The sequence below is a fragment of the Grampus griseus genome (genome assembly GCF_964374135.1).
Source record: "Grampus griseus genome assembly, chromosome: 6".
NCBI lineage: Eukaryota > Metazoa > Chordata > Mammalia > Artiodactyla > Delphinidae > Grampus > Grampus griseus.
Genome location: NC_139000.1, coordinates 818,226 through 844,108, shown reverse-complemented (window position 1 = coordinate 844,108; position 25,883 = coordinate 818,226). Strand labels below are relative to the sequence as shown.

The 25,883-nt window shown below is 65.1% G+C and overlaps 2 protein-coding genes and 1 long non-coding RNA gene across 3 annotated transcripts; 1 reads left to right on the top strand and 2 right to left on the bottom strand.

Annotated features, from left to right (window-relative positions):
• Positions 1-200: 200 nt before the first annotated feature.
• FBXW5 (F-box and WD repeat domain containing 5) lies at positions 201-4,496 on the bottom strand. Its single transcript, XM_082657559.1, has 9 exons — positions 4,408-4,496; positions 3,358-3,573; positions 3,018-3,175; positions 2,489-2,663; positions 2,137-2,285; positions 1,657-2,062; positions 1,311-1,458; positions 1,031-1,243; positions 201-959 (listed from the first exon to the last, which is right to left on the bottom strand). The coding sequence occupies exons 2-9, from the start codon at positions 3,548-3,550 to the stop codon at positions 716-718; spliced, it is 1,686 nt and encodes a 561-aa protein (XP_082513685.1). The 5' UTR covers positions 3,551-3,573; positions 4,408-4,496; the 3' UTR covers positions 201-715.
• Positions 4,497-5,122: 626 nt separating this feature from the next.
• On the top strand, positions 5,123-6,721 carry C8G (complement C8 gamma chain). The gene is made up of 7 exons (XM_082657138.1): positions 5,123-5,354; positions 5,435-5,571; positions 5,740-5,810; positions 5,882-5,989; positions 6,244-6,345; positions 6,432-6,470; positions 6,556-6,721. Exons 1-7 carry the CDS (start codon positions 5,217-5,219, stop codon positions 6,567-6,569), a joined length of 609 nt encoding a protein of 202 aa, XP_082513264.1. The 5' UTR covers positions 5,123-5,216; the 3' UTR covers positions 6,570-6,721.
• A 9,927-nt stretch (positions 6,722-16,648) lies between these two features.
• On the bottom strand, positions 16,649-24,400 carry LOC309824430. Its single transcript, XR_014296927.1, has 3 exons — positions 24,298-24,400; positions 17,791-17,942; positions 16,649-17,475 (listed from the first exon to the last, which is right to left on the bottom strand). It is a non-coding gene; the product is annotated as an uncharacterized lncRNA (long non-coding RNA).
• Between the last annotated feature and the right edge of the window lie 1,483 nt (positions 24,401-25,883).

Genomic DNA, 25,883 nt, shown 5'->3' with positions numbered 1-25,883 from the left:
GGGGATTTGTCCACAGAGGCAGCGGGGGCAGCGGCTGGGGACGCAGACTCGCGTCCCGCTGCCCAGTTCAGGGCAGCTCCTAGCGTGTGGCCTAGGGCACCCGCCCCGTCCAGCAGGCACGACGAAGGCCCGTATAGATGCCACGCCCTCCCCGCACACACTGGATGCCACGCCCTCCCCGCACAGACTGGTCGGCGCTGTGCTGTTGCCAACCTTTTATTCAGATCCTGAACCAGTGACATGCAGGTCCCCTGGGCCCATGGCAGCCTGGCCCATGGCAGCCTGACCCGCATCTCGACCCTGACGCTGGGAAGTTCCCAGAAGAGGGAGCCTGGGCTCCCTGGGCAAGGCTGGGCCCAGCAAACACCGCCAGGGCCCCACAGGGCTGGCCAAGGGGAACGTGTTGTGCAGACTGTCCCAGAGCCCAGGCCCGGGGAAGGGGGTGGGTGAAGAGCGGGGGCCCAGTGTCCTGTGCAGCCCAAGCCAGCCAGAGACGGCCCCGGCTGCCCAAGGCTGAGCGTCACAGCTGTGGGAGGCGGTGTGCGTGCACGAGCGTGGTGGGGGCCAGGCCGTCCCCCGCCGTGGCCTCGCGGGGCCCCCCTCCTAAGGCATTTCTGCAGCAAGCTTCTCTGCCCCCGCGCGCTCTGGGCAGCAGCTCAACCCCCGAAAAAGGGCCATGGGCCTCCGTGGCCTCCTCGGTGGGTCCCAGCGCCCCTCAGCGCCTCTGGCTGGCGAACCAGGAGAAGAAGGGGCGTGGGCGCGGGCGCGGGGCCTGGTGGACACGCACCGTGCGTGGCGAGCGCCAGGCTTTGATGGTGGCGTCGTCGCTGGCCGTCAGCAGGAGCTCCTGCTCCTGGGGGCTGAAGACCACCGAGTTGACCACGTCCTGGTGCCGCAGCTTGGCCAGGCAGATGTTGTAGTGGCGGTCCCAGATGTAGCCGTGCCGATCCTCTGCCCCACTGCGAGAGCGCCTGGGATGAGCCCCCGACCGCCCACTGGGGCCCCTCCCCACCCGGCTCCGCCCCCGGACCTGGCCACGAAGTCCCTGCTGACGTCCAAGAAGATGAAGAAGCACTCGTCGTTGGGCGTGTAGGCGCGGTGGGCGCGCAGGGCCCGCTTCACCTCCCGCATGGTCTTGAGGTCGAACACCAGCAGGTCGATCTCCTCCGCGATCGGCGGCGGCTGCATGGGGTCGGCCACCACCGAGCCGCGGGGCCAGGCGCGGCTGTTTACGTACAGGTACCTGCACGGGCGCGCTGCTCAGTAAGGGCCCGCGGACGCCCCCACCCAGGCTGCCAACAGACGCCCACCTGTTGTCGGGGGACAGGCCCATGCCGATGATGTGTCCGTGCACGTCGATGACATGGTCGAGCGCGTCGAAGAAGGCGTCGGAGCCCCGGCCCTCGCCCAGCACGGGCCCCGCCATGGTCATCTGGTGCGGCAAGATCTGCTTGATGCCTGTGGAGGCCGAGTGGGCAGCGCCTCAGTGCCTGGGAGCGCCCAGACGCCCGCGGCGCCACCGGCCCTGTGCCCCTGGATCCGAAGGTGCGCCCCGGGGGGCTGCACAAGCGCTCACCCCCAGGGCAAAGAGAGGAAGGGACTCTGCGCACAGACGGGCCCCGCCCCACCCCGGGAAGCCTCGCCCGGGCCCCTCACCGATCTGGTGCGGCGAGTAGGTGAAGCAGCCTGTGGTGAAGATGAGGAGTTTGTTGCCGGCGGCGGCCGTGCTGCGCTCGGGGGGCTTGGTGTGGCCCTGGGCCAGCAGCTCGGCCGCCTTGGTCTCCAGCGCGCACTCTGACGGCTGGGGCTGGGCCCGGCCCTCCAGGACGCGCCGCAAGCCCTTGGCGCGGGCCGGGCCCGGGTTGACTGCCTGGTCCTCGCTGTCGCTGCGCAGGTCAAAGACACAGCCGGGGCCTGCGCCAGGGGCGCCGGCGTCCAGCAGGAGCTCCGGGCTGTCGAAGCGGCTGCAGTCGGCCACCATGACGGTGCGGACGGTGCTAGCGTTCAGGTTCTGGATCTTGAAAAGCCGCGTCACCACGTTCACGTTCTCCGACTCCACGTCCTGGGGGCAGGAGCGCAGGGGTGGGCACGGGCTGCTGGGGGCCGCCGCCGGCCGCAGGGCCCCCCCGCGCGCACCTGGAAGGCGTTGTTAAGCCAGAGCACAGAGCACGACGTGATGTCCCCGATGCGGTGCAGGTTTCCCGAGATCAGGCTGGTGTCCGTGAGCCAGCAACCGAACACGTCGTAGGGCTTGTTGCGCACGCGGGACAGCAAGGCGAAGGTGTCTGCGGGGAGCAGCAGGATGGGGCGAGGCGGGGGGGGGGGGGGGGGAGGCGGGGCTGGGGCCTGGAGGGATGGGGGGGCTGTCCAGGCGGGGGGCGGAGCTGGGCATTAGGGGCGGGGTTGTCAGGGCAGAGATGGAGATGGAGCAGGGGCCTGGGTGGGACAGCACCGGTGTGAGGGCCGCCCACCCTCGGCCCACTCTCACCTAGGCTGATGACGGCGATCTCGCCCGAGGAGGAGTTGTGGGGCCCCAGGAACACCCCGGACGCCAGCAGCAGAGAATCGTCCTGGTTGAACTGGGAGAACTGGGTGTAGCTCCAGTTGTAGGGCCGCATGTCTGCGCTGTGCAGCAGCGAGATGGTCAGGTCATTGTTCCAGATCTGCATGGGGAGCCGAGCAGGCGCACCTCGTGATCCCGCCCTGCACGGGGCCCCTCTCCTGGTCGGCTCGCTGAGCCAGTGCTTGGAAACCGCCATCCGGTGGGGGCCCCTTGTCTTTGGCTGTCAGACCGCCAGAGGGATGTGAGTACGTGGAGCTTGGGGCCGGCTCTGGAGCAGCTGCGAGCAGGACCCTCTTTTCTCTGTAGGCAGTTAGGGCCGCCCAGCCCCAGCCTCCCAGCCCGGGTGATCCAGGCCAGTGGTCCAGGTCCCGGGCCTCCCCGTGCGGATGCAGCAAACGGGCCAGCTGTCACTCGTGGCCTGGCCCTCTCTCCCTACAGGGTTAGCTGCCCTCACCTTCACGGTGCAGTCCTTGGAGCAGGAAGCAAACTGGTAGCCTGAGTGGGAGAAGCTAAGGTGCAGGACCTGGTCGGTGTGCTCCTCGAGAGTCTGCACCTCCACGCAGGGCACTGTGTCATAGAGCCGCCGAAACTCCTCGTACCAGGATGTGGCCGCTGTGTGTGTACGGGCGTGTCACACTGGGGCCCCACGCCTCAGAGCCAGGCCCCTGACAGCCAGGGGCCAGCCCTGCCCACCCTTCGGCCTCCCTCCCAGGCCCTGTGTTTTGAGGCACAGCCTGGCTGTCCTCGAGCAGCACGAGCACCAGTGGGCTTCAGGGCGGAGTGCAGGTGCTGACCTGGGTGTCGGGGCACGTTGCGGGCCACCTGGTAGTAGCGGTAGAACTGCTCCCTCCACAGGAACTCATCCCGGGACACGGCCTGCCACTGGTGGCACACCAGCCCCGCGGCCAGCACGTCGGCCGGGCCCAAGTTCAGGAAGATCTGGTAAACGAGGCTGTCGGGGAGCAGGGGTAAGCCCCTCTCGTCCATCGTGACATTCTGCCCAGGCGGCCCTGAAACCCATGCACGGTCCCCTTAGCCGCCAGCTGGACCAGGGAGGACACCAGCCCCCAGGCCCAAGGAGAGGCGCAGGGGCCTGCGGCTGAGCTGAGGCAGCCCGCCGACTGCCCCGCTGGGAATTCCAGGGGCTAAGCCTGTGCGGAGAACCCCCGCGGCCGAGGATCCAAGAGCTTCATCAAGCCTCCCGGACGGCCACGCTGCTTGGACCCCGCACTCCTGAGGGTCCCCGGAAAGGCCAAGTCATCCCCGGAACAGGCAGCTTCCGGGCCTGGGCCAGCCTGAGGCGGAGCTGGCGGCGGGCCCTGAGACCCCAGACCCACCCTCACCCCAAAAGCCCCCTCCTCGGGACAGGCCTTCTGTCCTGAGTGGGGCCCTGGGCGCGTCCCTCTGACCGCCCCCCACAGGATCCCAGGGAGTCGTCTGGCTGGCAGGGCTGGTGACCGCTCTGAGGCCGAGAAACGAAGGGTCGGTGGCCCCTGTGCACCCTGCCTCTCTGACCTTGCTGCCCCAGGCTTCGGAGCTGTCAACATGGGACAGGGATCCTTCTCGGGAGAGACCTGGGGCGGCGGGACGAGGGCCAGCCCGCCTGCCCCAGACGCCGCCAGGGACGCCAGCCGGCCCTGGCCTCTGCCCTCTGGCCTAGGAGAGCCCTGCCAGGTGGGCGACGGGCCAGTGCGGCCACTGCCGGGTGAGCTGGGGACGGGGGCCGGGGGGCCGGGCCCGGGATCGGGGCGGGGTGACGACGCTCCCCGGGGCCAGGGCGCTGGGGTCCGGGCCGGGGTTCGGACATGGCTGGTGTCGACGCTCCCCGGGCCGGCCCCACTCACCGCGGCCGCCTCCGCCCGGCTGCGCTGCCCCCGCCCCGGCGCCAGGCCTCTGCCCGCAGACCCGCTTCCGCCCTCCGTCGCCGCTCCGGCCGTCGCGTCTCTATGACCGAGCCCGCCAGGCCAACGTCACGAGCCCCGACGCATCGATGGCCGTCGAGGGCCGAGCCCAGCAGCCCGCGTTGGCTGTTACTGCGCCTGCGCTTCAGGCCCCGCGGCCCGGGCGGTGCTTCTTTGTGCGCCTGTGTTTGCTCGGTCTCTCCAGAAACAGCGCCCCTGGCGGCCTGGAGGGGCGGCGGCCGAGCGCCGTGGGTCGTGGGCGGGGCTGCGGGCGAGGCTCGAGATCTCCGGTTCGAGACTAGGCTCCGGCGCTTCCCAGTGTCGGGCACAAGTGTTCTTCGCTGTGGGGATGAGACTAGTCCGTACTTCAAGGAGCTGTTGGCGGTTTAAGGGAGATGAATGTGCAAAGGGATGAGCACCAGCCACACTGGAAGTCACGTGGGGGCTTGTGGGCAAGAAGCCAGAGGTCAACTCGGACTTTGTACACAGGACATGGCGACAGGGCCCTGCCGGGAAGTGCAGGGCCGAGGTCAGATGTGCAGGGTGAGGCTGAGTTCGTGAGGAGGCCGGGGCAGGGGCAGGGCCGGGGTGGGGGGCGGTCCGTTTGCTTGGCCCAGGGCCGGGGGGGTGGGGGATGCACACAGACTTCCCGGGCCGGACGGCTGGGCAGCAGTAGGCAGTGGACTCCGACCCGGGAGTTGACCATCCTGCCCTGCGCCTCCCCCAGGCCTGTCACCGTCGCTGCTGTCGCCATGCTGCCCCCCAGGACGGCATCCCTCCTGACTCTGCTCCTGGCCGTCGGCTCCTTGGGTCAGAGGGTTCAGAGACCCCCTCGGCCCCCGTCCCCCATCAGCGCCATCCAGCCCAAGGCCAACTTCGACGCGCAGCGGGTAGGCTTGGGGGAGCCGGAGCGGCGCGCGCCCAGCTTTGCAGCCCCCGTCCCCGCGTGCCCTCACGGGGCCTGTTCCAGTTTTCAGGGACCTGGTTCCTTGTGGCCGTGGCCTCTGCGTGCCGCTCCCTGCAGGAGCAGGGCCACCGGGCTGAGGCCAGCACACTGCACGTGACTCCTCAGGGTGCCGCCATGGCTGTCAGCACCTTGCGGAAGCTGTGAGTCCCGGCACGGAGCCCCGCCCCCACCCAGCCTCCCGACTCCCACCCCGGCCCCCAACTCTACCCCTGCTGTGGCCTGCGGCCCTGCGACCAGGGTCCCGGCAGGCCCCACCCAGTTTGGGGTCCCCAAGCCTGCTGTGCCTCCTCCCACCCCCACCCCCCCAGGGATGGGATCTGCTGGCAGGTGCGGCAGCTCTACGGTGACACGGGGCTCCCAGGTCGCTTTCTGCTCCAAGGTGAGGTGCGGGCCATGGGGACAAGGGTTCAGGGCTGGGGGTGAGGCTGACCCTGACCTGGCTCTGCCCAGCCCGAGGCGCCCGAGGGCCGGTGGACGTGGTCGTTGGGGAGACGGACTACCAGAGCTTCGCCATCCTGTACCTGGAGCGGGCGCGGCAGCTGTCGGTGAAGCTGTACGGTACGTCCCCACGGGACCGGGTCTGCACGCCCGCAGGGCCGTCTGGGTGGGCCCGGATGGGCACGTGGACGCTCCCCTCCCTTTCCCCTGCCCTTGCCGTTAGGCCCAGATGTGGGGACAGAGAGGAGACCGGGGGTGGGGGGCAGGGGTCAGATCACAGCCCCCGGCACACAGCCCAGCTCCCAGAGCGCCCTGCCCGCCCAGCCCGCACCCACCCAGCGGGCGCCCAGGAGCCCCGTGTGTCCCGCACACAGCCCGCTCGCTCCCTGTGAGCGAATCATTCCTGAGTGTGTTTGAGCAGCGGGTCCAGGGTGCCAACCTGACCGAGGACCACATCCTGTTCTTCCCCAAGTATGGTGAGTGTCCCTGCGTCTCCCGCGGTCCACCTCGCCCTCCCCCGCGCCCCGGCCCCGCCACCCCTGACCCCAGCCCCGGCCCCCAGGTTTCTGCGAGGCCGCGGACCAGTTTCACGTCCTGGATGGTGAGTGGGCAGCGCCGGTGGGGCGGTGTGGCAGGGGGCTGGCAGCGCGCGGCTCCCTCCTGGATGGGTCTCGTCTGTGCTGCAGAAGTGAGGAGGTGAGGCCGGCGGCAGCCCTGCACCAAGCAAGCAGCCAGGGCCCTGGAGGTGCGGCTCTCGCCGCCCCCTTGCTGAGTGGGGGGCTCTCTCCCGTCCGCCCCTGAAGCTGCGCCTCGCCGCCAGGAGCTCGGGGCGCTGCCTTCATTAAACGCTGTCAGTCTCAGCTCCTGGATTCTTCCTTTCCACGCTGGACCCGGCCGGGGTCTCTGCCCACCTGTCATCTCACGGACACGTGGGGCCGCTTCCCGGGTGGGCCAGGAGGGCATCGGCTTGTCTCCTGGTGAAGAGCCCTCCCCAGGGAGGTAGGGGTGGGGAGTGGCTCCTTCTCAAGGCCTAGAGTGCCCAGACTCCCTGTCCCCAGTGTCCCCTCCTCTGGCCATCGCGCTGTGGTTGTCCTTGTCTTTCCTGCTCCCTGACTCTGTGCACGCCTGCCCTGCTGGCCTCGCTGGGCTGCCCCGGGTGGGCCCAGGACCTGAACTCGCCTTGTCCAGACATGTCGGTCTTTTCTAGAGGGATGCGGAACCCGCCCCTCAGGTCCTTTTTGTCACCTGCTGACCACTGAGCGCCCTCCTGGGAGGCAGGGGCCCAGAGTCCCAGGGGGCCCTGTGGCCAAGGCAGGAAAGGCCCTTGGGGAGGGTAGGCAGTTTCAAGGGGGCGGGCAGGGAGGCTCCGTTCCATTTCCTGGGTCGTGCCTGGGCCTGGGGTGAGCTGGCATCTGTCTTAGGAGGATGTGAGGCTGAGCTGCCCCTCACAGCCACCACGGGGGCTGGCAGGGCCAGACAGGGCACAAGACTGGCCCGCGATTGGGACCGACCCCCCCGGCGCTGAGTCCACTCCTGGCATCGGGCATCAGGTGCCCCTGAGGGGAGATCATGTGGGTGAGCGGCCAGGAAGCACAAAGAGAGGTGGGGGGATCTGTACCCCAACCTGGGGGAAGCAGGCCTGCCAGTACTGGGGTGAGCACGGGGGCTCTAGGTGCAGAGGGAGGGACCCCTGGACAGACTGGGTTGCCCCCAGGAGCCCACACCCAGTGTCAGCCCGAGGTCACCAGCCATGAGGGCCCACAAGATGACCTCTGGCCTGTAGAGAAGACCTTTCTGGGACGTGGGAGTTCCGAGGCCCAGGGAGAGGCAGGCGGGGACTGGAAACGATGTCCTCGCCCCCCCAACCGCTGCCTGGAGGGGCCCCTCCGAGTGACTGTGGACTGTTGGGAGGGGGTCGAGTGCTGGGACAGGTCCACACACACCCCCAACCCCCCCGTAGACTGCGCGTCCCTTCCACACACCAATGTCCTGGCCAACCCGCCCATCCCTCACCAAGGGTCCCCGACAGTGGAAGAAACGCCAAAGAGAAAATCCGCGGTTGCAACCATCTGATGCCTGAGAAACAGAGACCAAAGGGCGCGAGTACAGAGCAAATCACTCTGGGATCCAGCTGTCCTTCCGTCCCTCCAGCCAGGGTCTGCCCGGGGCTCCCACCGGCAGGGACAGCTGCCGGGGGCCGTAGGGAGGGAAGTGCTCTCGCCTGCGGTGCCAGGGTCCACGTGGGCTCAGCTCCGGCCCCTGCCCACGAGAGCTCGCCTGTCCAGACCCGTCCTGTTAAACAGCTGACAACATCAGCCAATTCCCACAGCGCTGGGGACGTGGGAGGGTGCTGCCCCCCACGCACGCCCACCCACCCAGTGCCCTGTTGGGTCCCAGGACTCCCGCCCTGCTCCCTCCCTCACCCCGCCCCCGCCCCCGCCCCTGCTGGGCGACAGCCACGGCCAGTCAGCGCTGTCGGCCAGTCAGCGCTGTCTCCGGGACGTTGTGGACGCCTGTGCCTGGTACACACACTGCCCGGCCAGACCACTGTGTGCTTGCCTGTCCCCCTCCCACTGTGCCCCCCCTAATCAGGAGAAGGGGCAGCCTCCCTCAAGAGAACCTGGGGAGAGCTTCCGGGCAAACGGCAGCCCCCGGCTTGGGCCGGACCGGGGCTGGAGAGTCGGGGAGCTGGTCATTGGCTTGGCCAAAGCCGGGTCTGGGAGAAGGGCCCAAGTCGCCCTGTTTGGGGAGCCTTAGGGTCTGTCTGATGAGCATTCCTGAAACGCCCACTGCATGTCAGCCTCTGGGCACACAGGTGGCAGGTTCCTGACCCTGGGAGCTTGAGGTCCAGTGCTCACCGTTCCCTGACGATGGCGAGGCTGAGGGGGCACCTGGGAGCTGGACCCCCACCCCAGCCCCATTTCATGCCCCCCAGCAGCCTCTTTCCCTGGGCTGCGGGGAGGACCAGGCCTCCGTGGGTGAGCTGTAGGCCACAGAACGGGAGGGACCGCCGCCTGGTCCCTGGAGAGCAGGGTCAGAGGCCCCTGGCCCCACCTCTGCATGCCCACCTGCCCTCCGCACCCGCTGGCCCAGTCCGGACCAGGAGGCCTGGGGTGGCGGTTGCTGGCAGGAGCCCGCAGCCCTGGAGGGCTTGGTGTGTCCACAGCGGGCAGGGACTGTGCCCGACACCCCAGTCTGGGCCGTGCCCACCTGGTGTCCCTCGGCGCCGGCCTCCCAGAAGGGCAGACAGGGCTGGTGGGAAGAAGGGAAGACAAAGACCCCGCAGAGCAGAGCTGGAGGCCACACGGGCACCTGTGTCACATGGGCTGCAGCGCAGAGCTGGCCGGGCCCCAGAGAGACCACTGTATGCCTGGCCCCGCGTCCCCCAGACAGAAAGGAGGGCCTCTGCTCTGGGGTGTGGGCAGGCCAGGCTCCTTAGAGGCCCCTCTCAGAGCTTCTGGGGAAGAAAGGGTCCTTCCAGCAGAGCTGAGCATCCCAGGGACCACGCCAGGACCTCTCAAGGGATCAAAGGGCCGAGGCCACAGAGCAGGCCAGCCCCACCCGCGGCTGGCTCCTTCCATGGGAGGGGGCGGTGGGGAACGGAGGGCTACCGTCGCAATGCATTTTGCTTTTGCTAAAATGTTTAACAAGCTCTAATTAAATTTTCAAAAACTGGGTGAAACAATTGTAGCTCTAGATGAATCGTTTTTGTTTTAAATGTATTTATTTATTTGTTTTTATTTTTGGCTGCGTTGGGTCTTTGTTGCTGCGCGCGGGCTTTCTCTAGTTGTGGCGAGTGGGGACTACTCTTACTTGTTATGTGTGGGCTTCTCATTGCGGTGGCTTCTCTTGTTGCAGAGCACAGGCTCTAGGCACGCGGGCTTCAGTAGTTGTGGCTCGCGGGCTCAGTAGTTGTGGCTCACAGGCTCTAGAGCGCAGGCTCAGTAGTTGTGGCACACGGGCTCAGTTGCTCTGCGGCATGTGGGATCTTCCCGGACCAGGGCTCAAACCCGTGTCGCCTGCATTGTCAGGCGGATTCTTAACCACTGCGCCACCAGAGAAGCCCCAGATGAATCGTTTTTATGTAAAGGTATTTATTAATTATAATTTGTTTGGGCCTTTTAATTATGAGAGGTGGTTTTTAATACCTTAGAAGAAAGAAAAACCTTGAAAACTCTATGGAAACTACCCTCTAACTGGCAGTCTTAGTCGGGGAACGTGGAAGGGCCGCTCACGCCCAAGGAGCACTGACCTGGAGCACACTGGCCTCGCCCGGACGTGAGGCTGCCGTGTCCGAGGCCCCTGGCGCTGTGGTCCCACAGCAGGTGCATCGCTGGCCCTGTCATGGGACCACCAGGTGCTCTGTGCTTAGCCCTTCTCTCTCTCTCTCTCTTTTTTTTTTCTTGCCACGTGGCTTGCGGGAGTTCCCAGTCCAGGGATTGAACCTGGGCCACGGCAGTGAAAGTCCTGAATCTTAACCACTAGGCCACCAGGGAACTCCCTGTGCCTGGCCCTTCTTTTTTTTTTTTTTCGGTACGCAAGCCTCTCACTGTTGTGGCCTCTCCTGTTGTGGAGCACAGGCTCCGGATGCGCAGGCTCAGCGGCCATGGCTCACGGGCCCAGCCGCTCCACAGCATGTGGGATCTTCCCAGACCGGGGCACGAACCTGTGTCCCCTGCATCGGCAGGCGGACCCTCAGCCACTGCGCCACCAGGGAAGCCCCTGCTTGGCCCTTCTTGCTGGGCACCTGTCCACACAGGAGCTCCAGTGGACAGGCGGGCCAGGCCCCTGAATGTGGGGACGGGGCCAGACTTCCCTCACTGCAGAGGGGACCTCCAGCTCCCCCAGCACGTGGGGGGCCTTCGGGGGGTCATCCCACGCTGCCTGCGCTCACCCAGCACTGCCCTGCTCTGCTGGCCCCACACCAGGGAGATGAACAGGGCCTGGAGGTGGGATCCCTGGGCCTAGGGCACCACTCAGGCCTGGGGTGGGGTGGGGACCCCGCCTGGCCTCCGCTGCTGCAGGCGCCTGTGCTGACCCGGGAAGGCCAGGTGGTCGCGGGGGTGGGCGTACTTGTGGAGGGGCCGACTGCTGCCCCTCAAGATCTCCCCAGAGCACCCAGTGGGAGGGCAGCACCTGAGGGGGGCAGAGCGCCCCCAGCCCGGGAGGAGTGCAGAGGGGCAGGTTTTAGGCATGATCTCAGGGGGGTTAGGATCAGGGTGGGGTCAGCGGGGTCGTTGGGGCCTGCAGGGTGGGAGGTGGAGGCCAGGTCTTGGGGGAGCTGCCGCCCCAGCTTCTGTTGGAGCATGACGGGTCCTTTGGGAAGTTCCAGGAAAACCAGCTTGTTGTCTGCAACTCCTCTCGCTGTGGCCAGAGTCTGGAAGCAGGTGAGTTGTGCTAACTGGCCAGGCCCGGGGAGGTCAAGGCATGGGGGCTCAGCTGCCCAGACCCCCGCCCCTTCCCCGCCCGGGGCCTGCAGCTGACCTGGAGAGGCCTTGGCGGCCGTCCAGCTGGCAACGGGAGACACTCCCGGGGGAGGAAGGGCCCCAGCGAGGGCCAGGCCCTTCCCAGAGGAGAGGGGGCCTGGGACAGAGCCAGGGCCTGAAGCCCTGGGCCTTGGGCTCTCCCAGTGGCCTGGCTGGGGCTCCTGTTGAGGACAGGCTGCCCCAGGCCAAGGGCAGGAGGCGGTGACTCAGGACGGGCCCACGGGTCAAGTACAGGTCCTTCCCGCTATCCGATGGAGCCCGGGACCCACGCACTCCGCTGCCAGTGGGGAGGAGGGGCTCTTTGGGGACTGCCCACGCCCTCCCCCACTATCCCCCAGTCCCCAGGACCAGCGTGTGGGTGCCCCACCCCGCCAGGCTGGCCTGCCCTGCCCCCTGCCCTCCCTCTGGGTTGTGACTGCAGGGCCCCCCACCTTGGCCTCAGGGACTGTGCAGCAGCGTGGAGGCTGGCAGGCCCAGGCTCTGCGCCGTGTTCCTGCCGCGAGGATGCCCCAGCCCTGCCCCATCGGGCAAGGAAACGTCATGCTCCCGTCCTGGGACGGAGCATTCTCTCCTCCACCGGCGGTGGAGTGCAGCTGGGGTGAGGCTGCAGGAGAGACACGGCAGGCCTCTGAGCCCAGCGTGGGGCGCCCGGGATGGGGGCCAAAGCGGTGCAGAGCCTGGCTCTCAGGAATCTGAATGGGAAGCTCGGGGCCCTCCCCGGGAGCTGCTGGACCCAGCGGGCACCCCACCTCCCCAGGCTGGGACCCAGATGCCCCCCCGCTGAGGTGGGCCCCGCCCCTGCCCAGCCCACCCCCAAGCCCTCTGCACCCACCTCTCCTCCCGCCAGGGTCCTGAGGAGGAAAGTGCAAGAGATACACCCCCAGGGAGCAGCGCCTGCGAAGCAGGCCCACAAAAGGGGAGTCCCTGCGTCGGCAGCACTGACGGCCACTTCTCTCCCCTCCGTCCCTGCCGGGATGGGGCCGTGGTGTGCCCCGTGGGTGCTACTCTCCCTGCCGAGGGCCCTGAAGGGCCAGACCTCACCCCCACGGACAGTCCCCAGCTCAGTTTCGCAGAGCTTCCAGGAAAGCCAGGTCAGGGGCTGGGAGGGAGGGGGAGGGGGCCGGCCAAGTGCAGTGCAGGGAATCCAGCCCGGCCAGCCCTGCTCTCGGCACCCCTGTGCACCCCTGAAGCCAGCAGAAGAGGACCCTGGATTCCCTCCGTAATCCCCACCCGTCCCTGAGAGGTGGACATATCTCAGTCCCTCTGCGCAGATGAGGAAACCGAGGCCCAGAGAGGCCAGCCATGGGCCAGGATCACCGTCCCCACCAGGCCCAGGGCGGCCTCGGGCTCCTGCCTGTGTGACCTGGGCAGGCCCAGCCTGGGAGCCGTTGCCTAGTGCCACGGGGGGTCCTGGGCCGTCCTGGACTCTGCCGACCCCCAGCCCCTCGAGGCTTCAGGGCGAGTGGTTTGTCCCCGGCCTAGCGGGCAGCGCCCACAAGCCAGAAGACAGGTCCCTGCTGAGCCCTTCCACAGCAACGTTCTCGCTAAATGAAAACAACCTCTTGGAAGTGGCATATGCCATGATCCGGTGCGTGAGGACCCGGGGCCTGTACCCCCAAGGACGGCTGGGGGGCGGGGGACAGGCGCTCAGGTCCTGCAGGGCACAGCCGGGGCTGGACAGAGAAGGGTGCTGCAAGTGTGAGGCCGGGCCTGCGGCTGCTGTATTTGTCATGGTGGGAGGACAGAGGTGCCGCGTTTAAGAGTCTGAAGGGCAAACTCTGCCCTGAGCTGCCCACGCCTGCGGGCAGGGGGAGAGGGCCCGGCCCTCGGTGACAGCAGCGCAGGGGCCCTGCAGGACATTCCCACCGCTGCACCCTCCTACCCGGCCCTGTCCTCCGAGCGCAGGGGCCCTGCCTTTCCCGGTGGCTTGACTTCGGCCAAGTCAAGGAGTAGCTGTTCAGCGTCAGTACAGCCTGAACAGTCACCGTGAACAGCACGCCGCCCACCCCTGCCGGCCTGAGTGTTGCCACAGCTGTCCTGCTGGCCGGCTGCCTGGGACACCCCCTCGCTCATCCCACCCGCATCCTCTCTCTGAGCCTGGCTGGACATCCCTCCCCACGCTCTGGGCAGCCCGGTTACCAGCCTGTCCCCAGGATGGGTCAGTGTTGCCTGGAACCCCACCTTCTGCCCTTCGACAAGCAGAGACCCTGTAGAGTCAAAATGGGGGGCCCTGAGGCCAAGGACACGGGCGGTCCAGCCAAGCCCTGGACTCGCCGGCACCTGGATCCTTAGAGGCACGGAGACATCAGAAAACCCAACCCCCCAGATGGGCTCAGCCCCCCATCTCTCTCAGCCAAGCCCTCCCTGCAGACCGGGAAGTGTGGCAGCTGTGTGCCAGACAGGGGCAGACGTGGGCAAGGGCCACAGACCGCGTCCCACCCCCCGCAGTGGGATTCTAACCCAGCTGGCCTGGGCCGGGCGGACGTGTGGGCCCAGCCCGAGCTGTGCCCACGACATTGCTGGAGATACTGAGTCCAGGAACCTGCGAGCTAGCGCAGTTCTGGTTCCTTCTAGGTCTCTGAGGTCCCTGAAGGCGGCTGCATGGGCAGGAAGACAGAGCTGCATCTGGGTGGACGCAGTGACCGCCACCTGGGGGCCATTTCAAGGGGAGCAGCCCCACCCCCGGGAGGGAGGGCCCTTGAGGCCCCAGGAGTTTGCTGGGGTTTAGCCCTGCGTGGTGGGGCCAAGCCAGGGCAGCCGGAGGACGGCTGCAGAACTGTGGGAGCTCAGAGGGAGAGGGGACACGGGCTCCGGCCACCGCAGGACCAGCCTGGGTGTGGGAGAGGGCGGGACCACAGGAGGGTCAGAACCCCCCTTCCCTGGTGAGGAAGCCACAGTTTTCCAGGCTGCTGCGGAGAGGAGTGGGGGTGATGCTGAAACGTGGCCTTGCCTGGGTCTTCCGCACACGTGCCACACACACACCACACACAGAGACACCACGTGCACACGCACAGGCGCACACCACACACGTGCCCACACAGCCTTTGCTCCCGGTAACTTTGGCGCACCTGCTGTGAGGGACCGAGGTCCGCAGCAGCCATACACTGGGGACAGCCGAGTGTCCACGACGGATGAACACAAGATCCCAGCCATCCGTCAACAGAGGACGTGACCGCCGCTGACCAGGGCGATCGAGGCTCCTCACGCCTCCGCCAGTGCCGGCCGCGGAGCTGTTTCCAGGACGCAGCCTGGAGAGAGCCCTGTGCGGCTGGGCCACCTGAGCTGCACACGCGCCCGCCAAGCCCCTAAGGCCCCTGAATGAACTGTTCGGATTCGTTGGGTGCGGAGAGCTACTCGTTTTGCGGCCCAGGACAAGCCTCGTGAGGACGTTCCCTGTTCCCTCACTCATGGCGCCTGCCGACCTGTAGGGTCCTCCTCTTCTGCTGTCTCTCGTCGCCCTCCGCGTGCGGGGGCCGGTTCCCGGTTTCGGCAGGAGAGCTCCGGGGGCTGTGAGCCTGCACCGCAGCGTGGATCTCTTTTAGCCACGGAGAGGAAGAGGATTCTGACACGCACTGCACAATGGATGAACCCTGAGGACACCGAGTGAAAGAAGCCGGACACAAAAGCCCACAAGTTGTGTGGTTCCGTGTGTGTGCAAGGTCCAGAACAGGAACCCCACGGAGACGGAAGGCGGAGCAGTGGTTCCGGGGGGGCGTGGTTAGGAACCCCTACGAAGCTCTAGGGTGGGGACTGGTGTCCAGCAAGACCAGGGGCTCTTCCAGCCCCACGCTCGACCTCCAGGGAGTCCATCACCTACGGGCAACGATTTCATCAACCACGCCTGCGCGATGCAGCCTTCACCAAACCCCCCAGCTGTGCGGTCGGAGAGGCTCCAGCTTGGTGAGCACGTGCAGCCCGGGGGAAGGCGGGCCACAGAGGGTGTGAAGGATGTGCTCCCCAGCCCTGCTCAGTGCATCGTGTGTCCTTAATAATAAACCGGAAATAGCAAGTAAACTGTTTTCCTGAGCTCTGTGAGCTGCTCTAGCAAATAGCCTGAGGAGGGATCACGGGAGCCCGATTCATAGTCGGTGGAGAAGTAGTGGCGTCTGGTGTGAGGACAGTCCTGTGGGGTCGAGACCCTAACCTGTGGGGTCTGCACTGACTCCAGGTAGCTAGCATCAAAATTGAGTTGTAGGCCCCCAGTTGGTGCCGGAGAACCAGAGAGCTGGCTGGCGTGGGAACCCTCACATTTGCTGTCGGCGCGTTGCCGGTAAAAACGGCTCAGAGCTGTATGCTCAAATGGGGCTGCTGCGTCACAGGAAATCCCGTGTCTGGTGTTTCTGTGGTTTTTAAAATTTTTATTTTATTTTAACTGCGTTGGGTCTTCGTTGCTGTGCGTGGGTTTTCTCTAGTGGCGGCGAGCGGGGGCTACTCTTTGTTGCGGTGCGCAGGCTTCCCGTCATGGTGGCTTCTCTTGTTGCGGAGCAAGGGCTCTAGGCACGCGGGCTTCAGTAGTTGTGGCTCGCTGGCTTAGTTGCTGCGCGGCGTGTGGGATCCTCCCAGCCCAGGACTCGAACCCATGTCCCCTGTGTTGGTAGGCGGATTCTCAACCACTGCGCCACCAGGGAAGTCCCCGCGTCTACTCTGCCGACACACATATATATACACACACACACATAATGTATATACATGTATACATACATGCACACACATATGCATATATGCACACAATTATATACATATACACACATATATACACATGTACGTATATATACATATATTTATTACACATTAGTACAAAGAAAATGATGAATTGAAAAATAATCCAAGGAAGTGTCAGGAAGGTAAAAACAGGTGGGGAAAATATAAAGCACAAAATAAGATGGTAATCTAACCCCCAATGTATTAGTTATTACATGAAATAAAGTTAACTAAATGCACCTCTTAAAATAACAAGCTGATCAGACAGGACTTTTAAAAAATCCATCATACGCTGTTTTATGAGAGAAATATTTAAGACAAAAGGGTAAAGAAATGTTAGGAGGTAAGGAAAGGAAAAGATTCCCTGGGGGTTTCCCTGGTGGCGCAGTGGTTGAGAGTCCGCCTGCCGATGCAGGGGACACGGGTTCGTGCCCCGGTCCGGGAAGATCCCACATGCCGCGGAGCGGCTGGGCCCGTGAGCCATGGCCGCTGAGCCTGCGCGTCCGGAGCCTGTGCTCCGCAACGGGAGAGGCCACAAGAGTGAGAGGCCCACGTACCACAAAAAAAAAAAAAAGATTCCCTGGGTAATACTAATCCAATGAACGTTATAGTAGTATCAGACTAAACAGACTTGAAGACATAAGAATTACTAGTGATTCAGAGATTATTTGATAACGATAGTAGAATCAATCCATCGAGAACATAAAAGAATTTTAAATTTGTACGTGACTAATAACATGGCTTTGTAACAACCAAACCAAAAATAACAGACCCACAAGAGACACAAACCCACAATCCCTGTGGGATTACTTTATACACCTCCCTCAGTAGACAGCAGTCCAAGCAGGGGTGCTGATCGACAAGGACCGCAAGATTTGAATAACGTGGGTATGGGGAGGGCACTGCATTCCACAGCCTTAGGACGGACGTTTCTCACCAAGCACACAAGGAAATCCTTTCCAACAGCTCTATTGAGGCAAAACTGCCATACAGCAAACTGAACACATTTAATGTGGACACTTTGTTAAGGTTTTAGATATGTGTATGTCCATGAAACCATCACGATGAAGGTAAATAAACGTGTTTGTCACCCAGAAAGTTTCTTTGGACCCCTCTCCCCACAACAGCTGCTGTCACTATAGATGATGTCTGCATTTTCCAGAGTTTCATGTAAGTGGAAACATACAGAACCTACACTTTTACTGGCTTCTTCCACTCAGAAAAAATGACCTTGCAATGCGTCTGTATTGTTGCTGGAATTGGTGTTCATCCCTTTTTGCTGCTGAGTAGTATCCAAGCAAAGATGTACCACAGGCTGTTTGTCCGTCTGCCCGCTGACGGCCATTTCGAGGGTTTCCAGTTTTTGACTGTTACACATAAAGGTAGCCCACAAGGGTATTTACAAAAATTGATGAACTACTAGACCACAAAACAAAAAGATTAAAGAGAAAGAGAAAGATTAAAATGGAGGAGTATGTTATCTGATGACAAACAAGCGTGTTATACATCAAATCTTCTAAAAAAATCTTTGCAGGCCTGGCCATTAAGAAATGTTCTTCTAGCAATCCTGTAAATTAACCATACTTCAATTTAAAAAAAGAAAGGAAAGGGAAAAAAAAAAAGAAATGCTCTTCTAAACAGCTGATGAGCCGGAGAGGAAATCACATGGATATCAGAAAATACTTTGAACTAAACAAATTAAAAACACTTTACATCAAAGCTCGTGAAACATACCTGCAGCTGGAGAGCGGGGCCCTTGGCCTCGTCTGCGTGTGTTCACGGCGGAGACCAAAGAAGGGTTAACCCTCTCGCTCAGGAAATGTAGAAAGAGCAGCAGCGGGAACCCCCAAGGTGGCTCAGGAAGAAACAATGCAGAGCGGCCACGACTGAAACGGAAAAAGCGACAGAGCAGATGTGCATAGTCACAGGTGGTTTCCGAAAAGGCTAATCAAGTAGACAGATCTTGGGCAAGTCCGCTTAAGGGAAAGAAATGAGGAAATAAGGGGAGAAGGAAAGAAAGGAGGAAGCAGAGAGACAGACAGACGGAAAGTACAAATAACCAGTGTTGCAAATAGAAGACACAGCGTCACAACACAGCCTGAGGCGACTTAAGCGGTCACAAGAAGATGTCGTGGACACCTTTACACGCCCGAGTGGGATATTTCCATGGAACGGGAAAAGTCCAAAACAAAACAACACCTACTAAACTGTCACAAGAAAAAACAGCAAGTCAGGAGGGCAGAGCAGTCGGCTGCGGCGGCGCTGAGGACGGTAGACAGGACCCACCCGCGTCAGGACTGGGGCGCGTGACGCCCGCTGCGGGTTGAGCCCCGCGGGTCCCGCAGGAGGAGGGGGTGCAGGAGCCCGCGAGGGGACCCCTACACGAACATCAGGCCAGCGGCAGAGAGCTGCTCGCGGCGTGAAGTTCTCATAAACGAAGGGTAACGGAGGGCAGATTTGGGCCGAAAGGCACTGAATTGATGAATGGCCCCCCTGCACGGCGGCCTTCTAACTCCCCTCCGGGCCCACGCGATCTTCCCGGCAACAGGGGGAGAGGATGATTTCCCCCTAAAGAGACCGGGATCCCCCGTGCAGGTGAGGAGATGCCCGCCTTCTCCTAACCCGAGGCACCGCACCGCCCCCGCAGCTGTCGCCCAGAGGAAGCACCTACTTCCCACACTCGGCCGCAGCCCCACGGAAGGTTCTGCTTCCAAAAAACCACGATTATAAAGTTAACCTCCAACGACATGTATATAAAACTGTAATGGGAAGAAGGAAAAACCACGAAGGAATCACACACGCGCACGAGCAGAGAGACGCAGGCCAGGACGCTGGGCCTCACTCGGGGCCCAGCCTGGGGTGCGGCCGACACGCGGGCCCTCCTTTCTCCGCTGCCCGCTCCGCCTTCCCCGCCCGCAGCCCGCCTGGCTTCACGCCTGATGGACGACCCCCCCCTCAATCCCCCAGGCGGCTGAGTCTTTGGTGGCCATGGTCCCACCAGCCTGTCCTGCAGACCTGGAAGTACCAGGCGGCCCCCAGGGAGCTCCGTGCTCCCACGCGGCTCTCCTGGCCCTCATTCTGTACAGAAACCCACTTTCCCCTCCTGCCTGGGGTCAGTAGCCAATAGGAGAATCCTTTCCTTTGCTGGGGGCAGTCACCTTCTCTAATTTTGTTATTGTGTCCCCTGGAAGGAGCAGCAGGTGTCCTGCCCGGACAGGAGGTAGGTCACAGAACGTGTCAGTGACCAATTCCCCCTGCACCTCTGGTTCCTGCCCCCCTGGCATCATACGCATGTTGCCAGGTTGGAAACATTCCCTGCGTCCTTTGAGATAGAAGCCATCCTCTGGGCACTGCCCCCCTGGCACCATACGCATGTTGCCAGGTTGAAAACATTCCCTGCGTCCTTTGAGATAGAAGCCATCCTCCGGGCACTGCCCCCGCTGTCACTGTGGTCAGTCCTCAGAAGCCAGCCCACAGTTCCAGGGACAGGGACCGCACGAGGATGGGGGTGTCCACAGCAGGAACCCACCCTGCGTGCTTCCCTCCCGTGCAGAATGCTGGGACCCAGGTAAGGCATCCCGTGGGTGTGGACAGTGGCTATGGACCCGCCCGATGTGGCCTGACCATCAAACCCAAGCGGCATCAGGAAAGGGCAAGGAGGTAGGTGCCCGACCCCCCTCGTCCCGTACACGGACACCATGACCAGGCGTCGGGGAAGGGAGGGCCTGGGCGTGGGGACGGGATTGTGCGAACCCCCGGCGCCCACCTCCCCGCTCAGGTCCCATGGTGGGTGGCTGAGCTGGACGGGGGGAGGGCAGACCAGGCAGAGCTCGTCCTGGAATGTTGGCCCCTGAGGGGCTCAGGATGGGACCCGGGGAGCTGCTGTCTGGAGCCGTGTGGCCCCCGCTGTGGGCCCCAAGCCGTGGCCTCAGGCCCTGTGGGCAGCTGGCTCGTCTCTTCATCCTGGCCCCAGAGCCCCCATCACCATCTGGGCCTGCTAGGCCCAGGACCAGCCCCCTGGGCGCTTCCAGAGCTGACGCTGCCTGTTTCCTGGAAGAGGAATGTAGAGAGAAGGAGGGCCAGGGTGACGGGGTCCTGAGTGGTCAGCCCTGGGGAACGGGATCTGTGGGTGCAGAGCTGAGCTGGAGCCCCTGCCACCCTGCCCTCTGCCCTCCCTTCTGGGTCCTGAGGCCTAGCGCCCACCCTGCCCTCTGCCCTCCCTTCTGGGTCCTGAGGCCTAGCGCCCACTCTGGCCCCTGGGGAAGCACCTTTCCCGGTAGCCCCCGCTCAGAGGGTAACCTGGGCCTGGTTGCCTGGTTCCCGAAGCGTCACCCAATGGACCTCCCGACGCAGACAGTGAGGACACAGGGCCCCTGAGGAGGATGGTGTCACGTGGCTGGGGGGCCACCCAGTCCAGGTGTGACAGGGTAACCTGGGGAGTCCCTCTGTTCACCCTGGGGCCTGGGGAGGACCAGAAGATGCGTCCTCCCAGTTCCCAAGGAGCCCAGACACCTCTGCTGGGAAGAGAGAAGGGGAAGCGCTGTGTGGACGGGGCTCTGTGCACCTCCGGGCGGGTCCACGGGGCAGGTTCCCAGGGACCGGGGCTGGTGAGGCCTCCAGGGTCAATCTCGGCCTGGGAAGGGGCCCCCACCAAGCTGCCCACCTCTGCAGGCCCTCTGACCTGGCCAAGGAGCCGGACCCGAGGGGCTTGGATCCCAGCACAGACGGGAAGTGCGGGGGCTGACAGGCCAGGCTCCCTCCGCCCCGCCCCCTGTCAGCTGACGGGTTCCCAGGAGCCGGAGGGAGAACAGGCCCACCACCAGCCCAGCAGGCAGGGCCCTCCTGACCCCTGCCCTGGAGCACCCCAGAGCCATCACAGCCCTCTTTCCTCGCTGGTGACCTTGCTGGAGAAGGCTTACGAGGCCACGGTGCCCGGCGGCCAGAGCTCCGGCTGCACTGTCCCAGGCCTGGATGTCAGGGTGTCCGGTGTCACCCACCACCCGTGGCTGCCAGCAAGACAAGGGGCACCCAGGGCTCCTCCCGGGCAGCCATCCTGGGGACCACCTCTGGTGTCCTCCGGGCAGACTAGAAATGGGAGTGGGCTCAAGCGGAGGGGCTCCGGCCACCGTGGAACCAGACCGGGGACCAAGAGGCCTGGGCGCCCGCAGGACTGCGGGGAGGGTCTGACCGCCCACCTCCCTCCCCCGGCGAGGACGCTCCGGTTCCCCAGGCTGTTGCGGGGGCGGGAGCGGGCGCTGAAACATCATCTCTACCGTGTTCACGCACACAGATGCACGTGCACACGTACGTGCACACTGGCCTCCAACCCGAGACACACTGTCTCTTGTTTCTCTTTGGAAGGACCTCCCCCAGGGGGCGGGATGCTCTGAGGCTCAGGGAGGAATGCCTGGCGGGAGCTATTTTGTTTTGAAGGAAGTTATTGGATTTCTTAGGTCTGTGTGGATTAGCTGGCAGTCAGGTTTTTTCCACTCCGTCAGTTACTGGGCCTCTGAGACCCTAGACAGCACACGTCCCCCAGAGCAACTGCACCTCAGCGGGCGGGGTCCCCTGGCTCTGTCCCGGGGGGAGGGCCGGGCTGAGTGGCACAGCGGCCCTGGGTCTGGGCTGGGGAGGGCAGCAGAAGACCGGGGCTGTCCCAGAAGCAGACCCCGCTCTGGCTTGTCCAACTGGCCTGATCTCGACGTCCCCACACCGATCTTCCCCCATGTCTCTGGGGCCTGCGTCAGGTCTCACCTCCCACAAGGCCCCTGGTGCCCGTTGTGCCGCCGGGTCCCATGGCGCCATGGGGTGGGACCCTTGGGAGGCCACCGCAGCATCCGTGCCTACCCTGCCCTGGCCTGGCTCTTCTCGGGCCGAGTGGGCAGTGTGGCTCCGGGGCAGGGAGCTGCCCCCGCCCAGAGCCGGCCATCTGGAGACGGTTGTGGCTGAGCCCTGGGGGGCCGGGACAGGGCGTGGGCGCAGCACGTGTGTGGGGAGCGTGCGGCCCTTCTTCTCACCCTGCAGTGCTCGTTTTGCAGGTCAAGATGCTCAGAGCCCCAACCCCCTAACCTGTTTATTTCTGGGGAGGGGGAGGGGCACCCCACGCCCACCCCTCCCCTGCCTGGCTGGGGGAGGAGCCACGTCATCCTTCAACAGGTGCGGGACAGGTGACCCCCACCTGGTGGTGGAGGGGAAGAGGAGTAGGGGCGGGAGGCATGGAGGGAGGGGGCCGGCCGCCCTCCGGGGAAGGGGCCGGGGCAGAGACGGAGGGGCATGAACCCCAGGGCTGCAGACGCGGGTTGCCCTGAGTGAAGAACAAGTGGCCGTGGGCACCTAGGTGTGTGTGTGCAGGTGTGTGTGTGTGTGTGCATGCTTGTGGGGATGTGCATGTGGGTGTGTCCCCGGGAAGGGGACTCACGGGCCACACCTAGGTAGGGGACGGGGACTGACACGGACTCGGTTCTGAGCCCAGGAGGAAAGGAGGAAGGACCAGCCCCCGAGCCCCCGTCTGGATAGAGATGAGGGTCCCGCTCCGCCCGGGCTCAGAGAGGTGCTGTGGTCGCCCACACAGGGCGCTGTGATCTGGAAGCCGCGTCTGCGTGCAGCTCGTAGTGCTAGGGGACATGGTGGCCTTCCCCGGCACTTCCCGTGAGGGCTGCCAGCCGGGCCAAGGATGAGCCACAGGGGCTGTAGGCAGAGGCCCCAACGCCGCCCCAGGGAGCCCAGGCCAGCAGCCCCTCCCCAGCAGCGGGGCCCCGGCTGGGCCTGCGCTGCCGAGCTTGGCAGGAGCCGTGGGCTGGGGAGGCCGCCCTGGGTCCGCTGACAGCGACCTCGGCCACGCCGGCTCCTCCGAGCAGTGCTCACCCTGAGGCTGTGGAGACAGTCTGTGCCCCCGCCCCAGCCCTGCCGGGAGCCCGGTGCAGCCCCTCCCTAGGCCCCCGCCAGCCCCGTCCTTCTCCGAGTCTGGCTCTGGACGCTTGTTACAGGCCTGGATCTGGGTCTTCAGAGCCCTGGGCGAGGTCAGACCCACCGCAGGGCACGGGGAGCTCAGGCCCGGGCCTGCGGGGAGGTGCTGGGGCCGCCGTGCAGACCCCAACTTCATCGTCTGCCGGACAGCAGGGCAGCCAGCCCCGCCCCCCACCACGCCACGCAGGGCAGCCAGCCGCGCCCTCCCCACGCCACGCAGGGCAGCCAGCCGCGCCCTCCCCACGCCACGCAGGGCAGCCAGCCCCGCCCCCACCACGCCACGCAGGGCAGCCAGCCGCGACCCCCACACGCCACGCAGGGCAGCCAGCCCCGCCCTCCACACGCCACGCAGGGCAGCCAGCCCCGCCCCCCCACGCCACGCAGGGCAGCCAGCCGCGCCCTCCCCACGCCACGCAGGGCAGCCAGCCGCGCCCTCCACACGCCACGCAGGGCAGCCAGCCCCGCCCCCCCACGCCACGCAGGGCAGCCAGCCGCGCCCTCCCCACGCCACGCAGGGCAGCCAGCCGCGCCCTCCACCACGCCACGCAGGGCAGCCAGCCCCGCCCTCCACACGCCACGCAGGGCAGCCAGCCGCGCCCTCCACACGCCACGCAGGGCAGCCAGCCCCGCCCCCCCACGCCACGCAGGGCAGCCAGCCGCGCCCTCCACCACGCCACGCAGGGCAGCCAGCCCCGCCCTCCACACGCCACGCAGGGCAGCCAGCCGCGACCCCCACACGCCACGCAGGGCAGCCAGCCCCGCCCTCCACACGCCACGCAGGGCAGCCAGCCGCGCCCTCCACACGCCACGCAGGGCAGCCAGCCGCGCCCTCCACACGCCACGCAGGGCAGCCAGCCCCGCCCTCCACCACGCCACGCAGGGCAGCCAGCCCCGCCCCCACCACGCCACGCAGGGCAGCCAGCCGCGCCCCCCACACGCCACGCAGGGCAGCCAGCCCCGCCCCCACCACGCCACGCAGGGCAGCCAGCCACGCCCTCCACCACGCCGCGTTGGACCGGCGTCAGTAGGACGGCCGCCTGCAGCCCCGTTGCTTGGCTCCCTGACCGGTGCCCACGCCACCTCTTCCCTAATCCTTCCAGCCGGCGACCCTGGTCCACGGCCCCGCCAAGCGCCTGAGGCCCAGAGGACCTCGGGGCTGAGGGGCCAGCTGTGGCCGAGCTGGACGGAGCCCTGAGCCCAGGTCTCGGCCATGGGAACCCAGCCTGGGCAGTGAGGCCCCTGCTTCGCCCACCTCTCGGCCCCTTCCCTCCCGACCTGTCCCGATCCCGTCTTCTAGTCCAGCGTCCATTAGGGCCGAGCAGGCCTCTCAGCCTCCATCCCCCATGGCCAGGCAAAGTCCCACGCACAACTGTCCCCGTGGCTCTGGGACAGCGGGGGGCGGTGCCCAGCGTTCTCACACGGGGAAGGACGCGCCTCTCTCCAGGAGTGGGCAGAGCCTGGGTCCCGCTGGCCCACAAGCCCCGTTCTGGGCCGTAACCTCCGTGGCCTCCCTTGACCTCTGATCCCGGTGGCCGGTCTCCTCCCCCAGGCCTCACCCCACGGCCCTCCTGGTTCCCCTCCGGCCTCGCCTCTCTGCAGCCTCTAACGAATCTGGTTCCTCTGTGTCAGGGCCTCCAGGCACAGGCCTCCAGCCGCCCCTCCCTCCCCCTATTCTGTCACCACCTGTGACTGCAGCCCTGTCCTGACTCCAGGCCTGGGTTTCCAACCACCCCTGGGACTCCACTGGCTCCTTCCCCACCTGCCACTGGCTCCCTTCTGCTCCTGCCACAGGTCAAGGGAGCCCCAGCACCCGACATCCCCACTCCACCTCCCCTCGAGATCTTCTGACTGTCCCTCTCTAACCCAGGGTCCCCCCAGGTATCTCATCTGTGAGCCTCTGAAACAGGCCCTTGCTGACCCCTGCTCCGCAGTGGCCTGCCTCCGCCTCTGCCCAGTGTGGGGATCCAGCTGGCCGCTGGACGGGGAGGGTCTGCCCGGATCTCCGGCACGGACTAGCGGGGGTCAGGGTGTGCCCTGGAGGGCCTGGAACCTGGGGGCCGCAGAGCCGTGGCCCAGAGGACGCTGACCTCACGTGGAAGGAGAGGAGGGTCGTCCTGGCCTCTGGGCCTGTGCGGTGGCTTAACTGTGGGTGACTGGGGAGGTCGGCCACAGAAGACGGTGGCCAGGGAGCAACTTCCAGGCTCCAGCACCAGGGGCTACCAGGCCAGCCCCTTCCTTTCCCCCCACAGAGAGCGTCCTGGTCCCTTGTGCGCCAGGGCCTCCGCCAGCGCTGCCACTTCCCAGTGAGGCTGCCCCGCCTCTGCTCCTCTTCTGCACACGGAGCCTCTGGCCAGGACATCGGCACCTGTCGGGAGGGGACACCTTGGCTTCAGGCTTCAGGTCTCAACACTCTGAGAAGCTCCTCGAGACCCAGAGGCCGGGACGCGGCTGGGGGCGGGTGTGGGCCTGGCGCGGGGCCTGTGGTCATCGTCCTTGGGGAGGGGCGCGAGCTGCCTCCCCTTCTTGTCTGTGGGGCTCAGCGTGAGCCAGTGACACGGCCACGCGGAACGCAGACTGCGATTCCCGGCTTCCCAGGTAGCCGATCTTGGCCTCGCGGCTAAGTCTAGACAGCAGACGTGTGGTGACCTTCGCATCCTCCCGGAAGCCTTCTGAGAGAGGGGCACCCTCGCCCCTGTCCTTGGTGATGGTGGAGCCAGCAACTGGGGCAGAGGCCATGCACGGTGGTGACACTGGCAGGAGGGCCAGCGAGCCTCGAGGCCCCACGTGGGCCCCAGCCACCACCTCTGGGCTTTTACGTCAAAGAGAAACAAACTCCCGTCTCATCTAAGCCACAGTCACAC